Below are 13,835 nucleotides of genomic sequence, written 5' to 3'. Positions count from 1 at the left end.
GCCTCCACTCTGCATGCTTTAAATCTGTTGCTCTTCTGCTTCTACCATTCTGCGTTTCAGATCCACAGCCATGCAGCCCGCCCTCTCTCCTTTCTCCTCCTCACCGTGGTCACTCAGAACCCTGTCCCAGCCTCCATCTTCATCACTACCAGCATTTTGACTCTGGGGTGTGGCTTGTGCAAAATCCTGTCACTGCTGAGATTTCTTCTGCTATGATGGGTCATTGGAGTCTAACTTCCTAACAGTTACATTGATTTCTGTATCTCAATAAATCATGTTCGGTTTTTCCACATGATCTCTCCTTATTGAACTGCTTTTGTAGATAAGCTTCAAGCCAGAAAGCAACAATACCTAAACCAAAAATATCAGTGAGAAAGTGTCTGGACTATCTCCAGCTGTGTTTCATGCATTAAAGATAACTTCAGACACTGTCTGGTTGTCATGTCTGAAATAGGTTGTACAGTCACACAGATACAAGACAGCAGTCATGTTTCTAATGATATAAATCAACCAGAAAGATTATAAAGATAAAAGCTGTGAGACCCCACTAGAGAAAGGATGGCTTGTTATCATTACATGAAGTGATTTAGAAATAATATGTAAGCTTTCAGGGCAGCACTCACAGCTTCTTAAAACTGATTACCTGATGGTGAGCACACACAGGTATATAAACATACAGGTGAACTCTAAGAGGTTATAAAGAAGAGAGCTGTGCTGCTATTTTTAAAGAACACAATTTATTCACATTTTTATATTTACAATCAGTTTTTATTTATATAAACAAAATAAACATTACAAAACTAGAACAAAACTATATTATGTACAATATCAACAGTTTCTCCCCTATTTCCTCTTTTCTTCCACCCATCTTTGTCTCTCTGCCTCATAAAAAGGAGACTCCTGAAACTCCTTCCAGGTCATCCCCTTGGCCAAGCCCTTGTGCCCGGGCAGAGAGTGCACTTTTGAAGGGCAGTAGATATATTTCCCTGCCACTCCAGGGAAGCCTGTGTGAACATGTGAGCTATTTGGGCCCTGTTTCAGGTCCATGTGGCAGAACCTGCAGAGGCGGCCTGTTTGTTGGGTTTCTGGCCTTTTCCTCTTTTTCTCCATCCTTTCCTCTGACCTCTTCCTGGTAGCATCCAGTTCCCTTTGGAAAAAGTCTGTCTGGGCAAATTCCTCAAAGGTCATTTTAGGGTTAGTGATTCCCTCAGCAGCATAAGTTTGATGCACCTTGTGGGAACTGTAGAAATAGCGCACAGGCCCTCTCTGGTAAAAATAATCGACGGTGGATCCATCTGTCTCACATTGAGACTTGGGCTGTCCACAGGCAAGACAAGTCTTTGTCTGCCCTTTTTCCCCTCAGGCTGCTGCTGTGGCTGCTGCTGCTGTTGCCTTTCTAAGATGCCGTCCACAATCTTCTCTGTTGAGACTTGTGTCAGTGGTGTAGACGGGGCAGGAGGAGGTGGGTTAAACGCGGCAGGCTCTATGGTGATTACAGGGACACTAGTTGTTTCACTGCCTTCAGTTAAAGAGTGCCACAGCTGCTGAGTCTCCAGTAGTTTTTCTGGGCTTATGTTCAAAGATGAACTGGTGTTGAGAAGCTTAGCCAAGTGCTTCAACTACCAGGATATGTGCACCTTGGATGTGGGACGCAGCAGGCTGTTGGGATCTGTAGCCGAGTGATGGACCATGTCTGCATAATCTTGATCCACAAGCTTCAGGATGTCCTTCTTCCCATGGTACTTTTGCAACAGATCATCTATTGCCTCTTTCATGGGTCGTGTCCAGCATGTGTGGTCCAGCACAAAAACCCGTCCACCTGTCTTTATAGGTCCAGTGCGAGCACTCCTTGGTGAGGCCCGCATCGGCAGAGGTAGAGCTTCAGAGATTTCTGGGAAACATTAATAATAGTTACTCATATATCATGTAATGAACTAATAATAATAACGTATACATTAATAATAATAATAGTAAGTACACGGAATTGTTTGACAATACCACTATGTTAACTTACCCATGACTGTTGTAGGTTGCTGGGTGTCTTCTGATGCTAACTCCTGCTTTAAAAGTGCACCAGAGAAAGGGTGGGTGACAGGTGGTGCTGGTGTGGGGGATGCCACACCTAGCGGTGCCAGGCTGGAGGAGGGTCCTGCTGCTGGAACCTGAAGTTGGGCAGCCACAGGTTTTGGAACAGAGGATGGGGGCTGAAGGGCAGCCGGTTCATCTTTTCTCAGGGTTTTGTGTTTGTCCCAGTTCAGAGGGACTGGACGGCAGCCTGGCTCTCTGTGTTCAAGCCCAAATCGCTCTCCAGTGTCTCTGTCAGAGAGGTGAAGTGCAGGGTACTTCTCCTGATCAGTCACTCTTCTGGAGGCTGCATTCAACTCCACCACTAGAGCTGGATCAAAAACAGAAGGGAGAATGACACCTGGATGCTTAAGGTCCACCAGTCTTTGGTAGTTCCATCGTGCCACCCCTGTCATGCCCTGGACTTGGAATAGTTCATTGGATACATGAGTCCCGGTAATCCACTGGGCCTGGTGGAAATGATAACCCTCCTGCTGTGAAGTGCCTCGGACAGGAATCCAGATGGGGACCTTGGCACCTTCACCAGGGACATGGTTAAGCTGAAGAGTCCCACCGTACCTAAACATTACACCCTCTGAGAGTTCAGGGTCACTGAGGCAGCCACGCAGAATGTGGACTCTCTGAATGCACCACGTCTTCAGCATGGATGGCTTGAAGAGTGGGACATTGTTGGGGTCTGTGGCCAGGTGAAAATGATTCAGGATCTTTTCCGCTCTGTTCAGCAGCTCAGTGGGTTGTGGTATTTGGATCCTGCAGTGCTCCCATATGTGTTGCTTTGTGGGATTAGCAGGATGGATGCCACAAAACTTATAAGCATCCTGGAGCCTCTTCAGGTCCGCCTGATCAACCACTGAGAATGCAGCAGAGAGAAGCTGGCAGAAAGTGCTGAACAGAGGATGATGCTCAGAGGTTCACTCCACTCGCCTCAGGCAGTGGAACGGGTCCACTGGTACCAGTGGTAGCCGGCCTTTTCCACTCCTGCATCACTGTACCTTTTGGCCATTCCCTGGTACATGGTTCAGTCTGAGACCTTTCTGTCTCAGACTGAACCATGACCCACGAAACACTCAGCCAGTTTTCATTCATTATGTAATAACTGGACATGACCCCAGATGCCAGCGTGACTTTTCGTGCCACCTTCCTGGTGTGGTCAGACCTGAAGATGTGGCCTGGAGGAGTTTGGATATGACTGGATGTTGACGTCGGAATTCGTCGAGCAGGCAGTCAGTCAGGTAATGGCTGGACACAGAAACACCACACCAGGCATGTGGGTCTTCATAAGACCTGAACTCCTGTGGCTTATTTTCCTTCCTCAGGAACTTCCCAATGGTCCTCTGTCCATGGGCTCCTGCCTCAGAATCCCAGACCGATTCTGTGGCATGGAGGTACGCCAGGTGAGCTCGCTCGTACTTGAGGTGCATGAGTTCATTTAATTGTTTTGCAATATCTGCTGGAGATTTCCCAGTCCTCCTGAGCTTATCCATAACAGACTTGCAGATGGCCTTTTTATATGTAAGAAAAGCAGGGAGAAGGTTGGTAAACCTTTTGGGCAGTTTCTCCAGCCATCGTGGATTGTCAGCAAACCAGTTCCTGCGACAAGCCCTGCAGCAGAGTCGTGAGGACAGGATGTAATACTGACCACTGGTGCCAACAATTACTCGTGGCCTGCCCACACCAGCAGAGACCACTTGTGAACCAAAGCAATCATGGAGACATGGCAAGATATAATTGTTTCTTAACCTGACCATGATAGCACTAACACTCTCAGGTTGGAGAAGAAGGCTGAAGAAGGGGTGGAGCTGGAAGAAATTTGGCGATGGTAGGTCAGCCACTGTATCTATGAGCTCAGGCTGTGGAGGGAGACGCCAGAGTGAAGTCGCGTTCCCTGCGTGACGCACTGGTCGAGACCCAGGCCACAGTCCAAGGTCCTGAAGCTCAGTCTTCATCCACAGCTGCTGGTGAGTAGAACAATTCCAGCTGCTGAGGTCATACTCATAACCAGCCACTGGAACTGGAACAGCTGGCTGAGCTGAAGGATCTGGGATTGAAACGTAAATATTTGACAAAACAGTGCTACTCTTATATTGTTACTGTTGGAATACACAGAAAAAAATAAAAGACATGCAGTATACGCTCACCATCTTCACTGCTGTCTTCAAAAGTCAGCACTTTGCACACAGATGTGGAAGCAGCATCTGTACTCGGTCCTGAAACAAATGAATGCAGTCATTCTGTAATTCATTTGTGCAAATTATGAGCAAGATGACAAAATGTAACCTGAGCGTGAATAATATGCTATCATTAATGATCTATGCTTTAAGCAGACGTTTAACTGAACATCAACTGTAAATGAAAATAGAGAGGGACCAGGATTTGACTCAGACCTTTCTGTTTCACTGACCTGTGGTCTCCTTAAGTAGAAATGCCAGCTCCTGTGGGAGGGGCGCAGGTGACTTCCTCTTCACACTTGAGGCTGCACCTACAGGTATAGTAATCGAAAAGAGTAATGGAAACATTTTTTTACTCTAGACACAATAAACAGAACATTTAATTATATGAAAAACATTATAGTTGTTTTGTACCATCGGCTGATGATGCCTGAGGTTCTGCAGTTGTACTGGACGGTGGTATGGACAGTGCAGCAGATGGAACTACAACAAGAAAACGTGTCAGCAGCTTCATAATTTACACTGTATGTGAGTGTTGCTGTTAGTAGGAACTCACACATCCATACTCTTACTTCTCCTGTTTCTCATTGCAGAACAAATGTAATTTATTTATATGCAACCGAGATGCCAAACCAAATCATTTTAACCTCTTCTCATCGAAGCAGGAGGAGCGGTATAAGTCAGTGAACAACATGCATTCAGGTGTTAGTAACTACTGCTACTTGTTTTTAACACATTCATAGAGAACAAGAACACATACTCACCCTTTGTGGTTGAGTCCTCAGGACAGTTAGCATAATGCCAGCTGTTAAGAAATATATTCTAAAACACTTCTTCAGTAAAGACTCAGAGAAGAGAAACACACAGAACTTCTTGCTAGCAAGGGCAGCCTCCAGACTGAGAGACTCGCGCTGAGAAACTGCCCCGGTCTTTATTTATACTTCAGTGAGCGTTTGTTCCTTACATTGGAATGTGGAGGTGTGTGTGTGTGTGTGTGTGTGTGTGTGTGTGTGTGTGTGTGTGTGTGTGTGTGTGTGTGTGGTCAGAGTGTGGCCCCATAAACAACTTCCCTAAACCTGCTGGTCTCGAAGTCCAGCAGTTCATCAAACCAAAAAGCACTTAGACTAAAGCTGACATAGCTACGTTAATCCTACCGTAAAACAATAAGACAAGGTACGACCTCTCCCATGATCCTAGGATGTGGGGGTGAACACCCTAGAATGTTACAGACCTCCTAGGATGAGACATTCTTTCAATATGCCACCAACTATATACTTCTACACACAAATAATTACATGCAGCATTCTACCATATGCAAACTTATATCATTAAAAGATTATACTGACTACTAAGTACAATTTTCCTATTAACACCAGCATACAACTATACTATTAGCGGAACATCGCCAGAACGTGGCCAGAACACACAAAACAAGAACAAGACAATATATAAAAGTTCAGGCTCAGCTTTGGAGAGCAATTATGGGTGACCATGGCTCAGGGGGTTGGGAAGCGTATCTGTAACCGGAAGGTTGCCGGTTCGATCCCCAGGCTCTCTGTCCTGGTCGTTGTGTCTTTGGGCAAGACACTTTACCCTACCGCCTACTGGTGTTGGCCAGAGGGGCCGATGGCGTGATATGGCAGCCTCGCTTCTGTCAGTCTGCCCCAGGGCAGCTGTGGCTACACCTGTAGCTGCCTCCACCAGTGTTGAGAGTGAGTGAATAGTGGCATTGTAAAGTGCTTTGGGTGCCTTGAAAAGCGCTATATAAATCCAATCCATTATTATTATGTAAAACAATTGTACTCCAGTTCTGAAACCTTTCATTTGAAAACCTGTGTTTGCTCCTGAAGCTCCTCTGGGTGTGGACCCTGCTGCTGCTGGCACAGTGACTAGTTATACAGAGACAGAGGACAGGGACATATGAGACAGAAACAGACTTAGCAATTATCGCTTCTGACATTTAGTAATAACGCAGTACTTACAGCTCTGCACGTGTAGTTTTACAGGTGACATGCTCAGCATTGCGTCCTCCAGGTCTTTATCCTCATCCATCCCTATGATGCGGGCAACAATTAGATAAATATATAATGAACTTATATTTCACATCAACACTGTTATTAAAATATTATTAAAACAACTTACCCAGGGGTTTAGTTGGAGCATTTGTGGAAGCAGGCGCAGACTGCTGCAGCTTATGCAGCCGTGTTCCTTGACTGCAGCTCTTCCTCATGATAAGGTCTGCATAGCCGTCACCTCTGCCGTCCCAAATCTCCTTCCAGGTGCTCTTGGCTCGTGAGCCAAAGCCAACCAGCTGATCATCCTCAGAGGCTTCTGCAGCAACACTCACTCTGCTGGCCTCATAGTCCAGAAGAGCTTTTATCTCTGCAAAGCTGAGGGTATACTGTACAAATGAATGCAAGCTCTCCTTGCCATGCCCTTCTTCCACAGAGGTCCCTGCATCCACTTCTTTCCTGAGATCTTTGATCAGGTACATGGTGTACCCGACATCATTCTCCAGAAGCCACCGGAAAGATTTCCCTTTATATTTTCCAAACTGCAGGATGTACTCTCCCTGCACTTCCTTCATGTTGGAGGCATCGCCTCCTCTCTGATAGATGACAGTCAGAGCATCGTCTTCCCTCACAGGTGCAGACTTGTCCTGAAGCTTGGGGTCATTTTTAATATCCAAGTGGCCTCTTGCGGAACGCCACAGAGATTTTCCCTGGGTATGGCGCAACAAACCTTTGTGCATCTTGACATGCAGTGAAAAAATAAACAATTATATTAAACAAAATTGATTCCAAACAGAAACAAAGACATTCCAGGTTATAATCTTGCTGCTTGGTTTAGACAGCAGGATGCAGGAGAACAATAAAGAGACACAATTTGAAAGAACATTGACAACATTTGCGATAAAATTGTTTTTTCCTCCAGGTATAACAAACTGTTCTGTCTGTAAATAAAAACCTTTCATGGTTGAATGATTATCTGCAAAATTTGTGGTAACTGCTTAGCAGTCATGGCACATAAGAATTGCTGGTAGATTATCAACATATCTATTTAAGCTATCGTGTTTATTCATACACGAGTGGGCATTGCTCATGTTAGAGAGATATCAAGACAGACTTCCGCATTGATAAGATTACTGCCCATTACAAGATGAAAGCAATACATTTTTTAAGCAGGTTCAGTCATTTAGCATGTCATCTCATAACAAGACACTTATCGGTTATTTAATTGTACCACATTATAGTAATGTCAGTGTCACAGCAGTCAGAAACCTACAAAGTTTATTTAACAGTAAAACACGTCAATGAAACACGCAATTTATTTAAGGATCACGTTCATTCATTTTTTACCGTGCCACTTTACAACAGCAGATAAACTCCCACCGTCTTTAACTGAGCGATGGATGCTTCGTAAATGCAATCGCAACACGCCTATTACCTGTAATATACAGCTGTAAATGTATTCTGTTTGTTTATTCTTATTTCAAACGACGTTTCTTACCTTTGATCAATGAATGAGGAGCGTTGGGATGTGTTGCGAGAGTTGAGTTACTTGTTTTCTCTCCCGAAACGTAAAAGAGGAGATTTTTTCAAAGTGCCGCCGCATCTCAAACTCGCAACAGCGCCGGAAGACCGTAGTGGCCAAAAATATATCACACCCGTAGTGCTTTAGCATAGAGAATGAATGGGAAACAGTTTAGGGCCGTTTAGCTAAACAAACCCAAGCATCGCGCGGGGGCATTTAGATTAATGTCCACAATGCCCCGAACCGCGCTTTCAGTCTGCCAAAAGCACATCCAATGTGCATTCGAGCTCGAATGGTCATTAAATAAAAAGATCAGCCACACTGATCATTTTATTAAAAATGAAAGAATTTAGACAGTTTTTAACTCTCAGTGATGCCGCAGTGTGTGTTTGACTTTGGGACCTGAAGCGGAGTCTGAACTCGGAAATTAAACCTAGTCCTTTTTTATGCTTTTTTTAAAAAACGAATACACGTAACAGTCAACTGTCTTCAGCTGCAGCAGAGTGGCGCAGCGGAAGCGTGCTGGGCCCATAACCCAGAGGTCGATGGATCGAAACCATCCTCTGCTATCTGTTTTTGTCCCTTCAAGATTTCTGACGTAATTCAGTGATCCCAATCTTTATGCATTTCCCACACAGCTCATGGATGACCGGTTAAATTCAGTGTCCTTTTTTAGTGATTAGAGGTTTCTTATATGAAGTTCATTTTTACATTATTTCTCACTGGACATGAACCTCACGTAAAATACAATCTCGCGAGACGCCACGTTGTTTGGACTACGTTGAACGTGTCTTCCTAGGTAGGCTGCGGATAGGAGTGTTTACAGGGATGCGCTCGTTTAGAGACAAAGATCAGTGTATACATTGACATTTTCTAAAGATGGCTCACGCAGCAGCTGCTCTTCTCGTCCTGTAACCGCCTGAGTTCAGACCGAGCAGTAGCTGCAGTGGAGCCTGATAACTGACAGCTAGTGGACACTGGGCCCAGAGTCGTCCAGCTCTTCGTTGTGATATGGCGGAGAGCGGGTCGTCAGCTGAATTCTCCAGCTCCCTGACGAGCTCCAGTCTTCCACCGCCGAGGACCCGCATCTTCAAAATCATCGTCATCGGGGACTCCGGGGTCGGGAAGACCTGTCTCACTTACCGCTTTTGTGCCGGCAAGTTCCCCGAGAAGACCGAGGCCACGATCGGGGTGGACTTCAGGGAGAGACTGGTCGAGATTGACGGCGAAAATATCAAGGTGTGTACTGCAGAGGAGCTTCATTGTTACACATCCAGTTCCTCAGGGTGTCTTGGCTGGACTTCAAGGTTCAACGACAACACAAAACGGTTTATGCTATATGGTGATTGACAGCTAGTGGCAGGTCTTATCAGTGGGCCTCTGATCAGGTCCACTGCAGCAGCTATGTAAAAAATGCCTTCTGTAGTACTTGGGACATGTTTTACTTCGACCTCACTGGATACCAACCCTGATGTGCAGGTCATTAGGATCATTTGGATGGTCACTTTGAAACAGCACTATTTAATCCTTGTTACAAGTTCTCATCTGTAGGCAAGTGATTACAGACTGTATATAAACGATGGACGTAGTCATCGTGACATCAGCCATGGGCACTTAATCGATATTAAATGAAAACCAACATTCAGAAGATCTAATTGAAGTACTCTTGCCCATCTTTTCTTTCTAAATTCTGTCTCCTTTAAATCATGTAGTGTTTTCCAGTTGAAGTCGGAATTTTCAACTCGTCCACGAACTGGCCAAAAGTCCTGTGATGTCATTTGTTGTGAACACCACAACAATGGAGGACGTTGAGCAATGATATACCTATTGCTTAGTCTATGGCTATTTGTCACATGTGGGGGCCACGTTGTTATTTATAAAGCCTCGTTGCCAGGTTTAAAAAATATATGTTACTATAAGGTAGACTTGTAGTCAAGACCGCCTAAACCAGGACCAATACCAAGACTTACCGAGAGGACAGACGCACGCTCCACTTGACTGTCGCGTCTCTCACCCTCTCTGTTTTTCACATAATGATATTATCCTATATCCTCGCATGTGATTGGCCACAATATGGAGGGATTGGAGCACTATGTCGATCTGAGACAGCAAGACTGAGACAAGACCAAGACCACGTAAAAGTTTTCTCAAGACCAAGACCAGTCTCGAGACATCCAACTCTACTACAAGGTCATTAAGATAAGATGGGGCCTGATTATTTAAGACCTTGTATGTGAGGAGCAGGATTTTGAATTCTGGATTTAACAGGAAGCCAAAACAGGAGAAATCTGCTCTCTCTTTCTAGTCCCTGTCAGGACTCTTGCTGCAGCATTTTGGATTAGCTGAAGGCTTTTCAGGGAGTTTTTAGGACTTCCTGATAATAATGAATTACAGTCGTCCAGCCTGCAAGTAATAAATGCACGAGCTAGTTTTTCAGCGTCACTCTGAGACAGGATATTTCTGATTTTAGAGATGTTGGTGCACATATTACACACAATGAAGAAAGCAGTCCTACATATTTGTTTGAAGTTTGTTTGAAGGACATGTCCTGGTCAAAAATGACTCCAAGGTTCCTCACAGCGTTACTGGAGGCCAAGGTAATGCCATCCAGAGTAAGAACCTGCTTAGATACCATATTTCTAAGATTTTTAGGAGCAAGTACAATAACCTCACTTTGATCTGGTTTTAGAAGTGGTGCCACTGACTAGCCAATATTTGGTATGCAGTCTGTTGACGTCACATTTTCAGACCACCTGGCTGGTATGGAACCCCAACCGAGAAGGTACTAAAAAGGTATCTTGTACCAGGTAGTACCAGCTAATGGAAAACCCTAACAACAGAGTCGAGTCGAGCCGACCGGAGTAGGTACTAGTGGAAAATGGCTATAGATAAGCATTACACAGTCACTGACCATGCAGGAAGACAAGCGTATAAAAGAATGTTAATCGAGTTGAGTAAAATGTTCTGTCAATTGTGATTCTAATTTTTTTTACTGCACTCTACTGCCTCAACAGTTTGGTCCACACCATGTTGATTTTGTCTGTACAGTTGTGAGCCTGTAAAGAAGGAAAGGTTGCTGTTGCTAGCTTTGCTAACATTAGCCACTCTTTACAAACGAATCTGTTTTCAGTAATATTTACAAAGTGCCACACATTCCTACAACATTTAAAACATGACTTGATTATCAAAGATTTTAATGGCTCCTAAATCCACTCAAATGTATGTTTGTGTGGCCAATGTTTAACCTCGCCTATTCCACTGCGCTCACTTTAGAACAATGTACCACTTAATGTGACCTTTTTTTTGGGGGGGGGGGGGTCTTTATAAGAGAAAGAACTTTGAACACATATTTAGACCAGGTATTTCAGTTAATGAGCTAGCTGCATCAATGATCTGCACAGATATTTGGATTTCTGTGTTGCATAAGTGTGATCGTAAAGGGCTTCATTTGCTGTGGCTGCACAATTGCAGGCACTGCACTACAGGAGTGCCAGCGACACATACGTCATCATAGGAAGTAATACAATAAGAACAGCTGCTGTGGTATCTCCAGTTGGCAGTTAATTCAGTTAACTGGCATTAACAATGACAGCCACATTTCAAGACTAACTGACTCTTCCCTAATTTCTAATACTGATGCACAGATCATGAGACCTGCAACAATGTAGAAACAGTGTGTCGGTGTTGTGTTTGTAATGGTTTTTGGCTGACAGTAGAACTTAGTGACACAATAATATGGATAAAAACACAGTTCTAGTTTGGACTGTTCTAACTAAAACCACTTGGAGCAGTCAGTAAGATTAGAAAAACGGTATAATAATAATAATCTTATTATAATAATGAATGTAATTTGTGAGTAAATGACATCACTGCTTGTCTTCTGGCAGGATTTCACTTCTGTATTGTCTCGTACAGATCCAGCTGTGGGACACTGCAGGCCAGGAGCGTTTCAGGAAGTCCATGGTGCAGCACTACTACCGCAACGTGCACGCTGTTGTCTTTGTCTATGACATCACCAACGCTGCCAGCTTCCACAGCCTCCCTGCTTGGATCGAAGAGTGCAAGCAGCATGCACTGGGCACAGAGGTACCCAGGATCTTAGTCGGAAACAAGTGTGACCTCCAAGACTCCGTGCAAGTAAACACGGACTTGGCTCAACAGTTCGCAGACGCCCACTCCATGCCGCTGTTTGAGACATCTGCAAAGAATCCCAACAGCCAAGGAGACAGAAACTATGGAAATAGTGACCATGTCGAGGCTATTTTCATGACAGTCGCCCATAAGCTGAAGTCTCAGAAGCCCCTGGTGCTCAGCCAGCCCCCTGAGGCATCAGGGGGAACCATCAACCTAAACAGGGGGCAGGATGATGGGGGGGACGGGACCAGGAGCTGGGGCTGCACCAGCTGCTGAGATAGGCTAACGGAGAGGATAGAAGGAGACGAGCTCGGCCCAAGGTGGCTGATGGCTGATGAGGTTGGAGGCAGACGGGGCAGAGCGAAGAACGGATGTCAAAAAAGAGAAAATTGTTCTTAAAAAATGGCTTCACAATCAGAACAACAGATGAATGTTTCCAGTAGAGGATATATTAGTTCACTGCTTGTGCTTAACTGACTTATAACCATTTGAGGCAGTATGTGACTGTCTAGGATTGGCAGGGTTCACGGAAATGAACTGTGCCAATGAATGATTGGAAAACTGGGGCCAAAAATCTGATATTAAATCAGTAATTATTCGTTTAACTCCTTCAGTAGAGGCAGATATGTAGGGTCAAAATAACAGAGCACTTTACAAAGTAATGCACTACATGCCGTTTAATTAGACTGTATGTTAGAAGAGCGGTGTCACTGTGGTATTATAATGTTTGTAGACTGCATTATCTTAAAGGTGTTGGTCATGTTATCTCTGCCCCCCTCGTGGGTGTAACACTCCACAGGTGGCTGGTTTTAGTTGTCTCATCAAAGGCTCCATGTGAAGTTTGCATCTAAATAGTATTTTCACTCTTTGTTTATGTTGAGTGTGAATATGCAGATGCAGTATTCTGAATATTTCACATGGGATCTGGTCTTCCCAGTCCACGGTCTATGTTTCTATTCTGGGACACCATCAGACTAACTTTTCTCAAGTAACACTACATTTAATTCTTTATTCCTGGGACTTTGAATTTCCAGTGTATCCCCTCTGTTCATACACTTTCTTCTGATTGGTCGCCCTCCAGAAGCTGAGGGTGTTTTTGCTGAACTGCTTGCTTTCTTAGCTTGTTATCACCATTAATGCTAAAGTTAATTATAAGAAGCAGAAACGGGCGCGTGCTAGCAGAGTGTGCAGACCGTTAAAAACAGTGGCTACAACTATGAGTTGAAAACTTCACAGGGTGCCTTTAAATCCTGTTGCTTTTACTCCAGTGATCAAAAAATTGTCCACTTATATTAATATTCTGTGTGTAACTTAGTCATAACGAGTTCACTGAAATACTAAATTGGAATGAAATGCATGGAGGGAACAATATCCACATTATTGACTTTTTATAGAAAAAGTGGAGTTTTTTCCACTCGGTTTTGGGCTGATTCATTGAGTTATGGACAACCTTTCTTTTTCCTCCTACTATATGAACTTTATTATTATGCCGAAGTGAAGTTTGTTTAATATTAAGAGTAGATGGAAAGTAAAGAAGTATGATTACTTCAATGACAGTTTTACAGAGTGGTATCGTAAAGTTAAAGGCAAATTTTAGCTATTTGTCAATTATTAGGACAACCTCAAACCACAGCAGGGTCTGGGAGCATGTACAACAATCATGTGTCCATTATGACCAATTCATCACATCTTTTCCAGCCAAACAAAAAGATTCAACATCAAGTTCATGCCGTGATGTCTGCTACTGGCATCGCACCTAGTGAACCACTCCCGTCTGTGTCAGCTCACTTTTATTTTTACAGCTGAAGCTGCTTCAGAGAAAACGATATTAATCCACTTCCTGTTCCTCCTAACAGTGGGGGAAACTGCTAAGGTGTTTTCAGTGCATGTACAGTCATTGCTAACCACAGCTAC

The 13,835-nt window shown here is 44.1% G+C and overlaps 2 protein-coding genes and 1 non-coding gene across 4 annotated transcripts; 2 read left to right on the top strand and 1 right to left on the bottom strand.

Moving 5' to 3' along the window:
* Window positions 1-746: 746 nt before the first annotated feature.
* LOC113030066 (uncharacterized) lies at window positions 747-5,108 on the bottom strand. Of its 2 annotated transcripts, XM_026181140.1 has the most exons (6): window positions 5,018-5,108; window positions 4,668-4,736; window positions 4,487-4,564; window positions 4,224-4,292; window positions 2,015-4,123; window positions 747-1,891 (listed from the first exon to the last, which is right to left on the bottom strand). In XM_026181140.1, the coding sequence occupies exons 5-6, from the start codon at window positions 2,727-2,729 to the stop codon at window positions 1,620-1,622; spliced, it is 987 nt and encodes a 328-aa protein (XP_026036925.1). In that variant the 5' UTR covers window positions 2,730-4,123; window positions 4,224-4,292; window positions 4,487-4,564; window positions 4,668-4,736; window positions 5,018-5,108; the 3' UTR covers window positions 747-1,619. The 2 variants fall into 2 exon arrangements, with proteins under 2 accessions (XP_026036925.1, XP_026036915.1); XM_026181130.1 differs by having other exon boundaries at window positions 4,668-5,108.
* A 3,176-nt stretch (window positions 5,109-8,284) lies between these two features.
* trnam-cau (transfer RNA methionine (anticodon CAU)) lies at window positions 8,285-8,356 on the top strand. The gene has a single exon. It is a non-coding gene; the product is annotated as a tRNA-Met (tRNA).
* rab33ba (RAB33B, member RAS oncogene family a) lies at window positions 8,297-13,472 on the top strand. Its single transcript, XM_026181179.1, has 2 exons — window positions 8,297-9,026; window positions 11,703-13,472. The coding sequence occupies exons 1-2, from the start codon at window positions 8,799-8,801 to the stop codon at window positions 12,195-12,197; spliced, it is 723 nt and encodes a 240-aa protein (XP_026036964.1). The 5' UTR covers window positions 8,297-8,798; the 3' UTR covers window positions 12,198-13,472.
* The last annotated feature ends 363 nt before the right edge of the window (window positions 13,473-13,835 follow it).

This window comes from Astatotilapia calliptera, chromosome 2 (assembly GCF_900246225.1).
Source record: "Astatotilapia calliptera chromosome 2, fAstCal1.2, whole genome shotgun sequence".
In the NCBI taxonomy this organism is placed as follows: Eukaryota; Metazoa; Chordata; class Actinopteri; order Cichliformes; family Cichlidae; genus Astatotilapia; species Astatotilapia calliptera.
The sequence above is the reverse complement of the archived record's forward strand: the minus strand, read 5'-3'. Positions and strand labels throughout refer to the sequence as shown.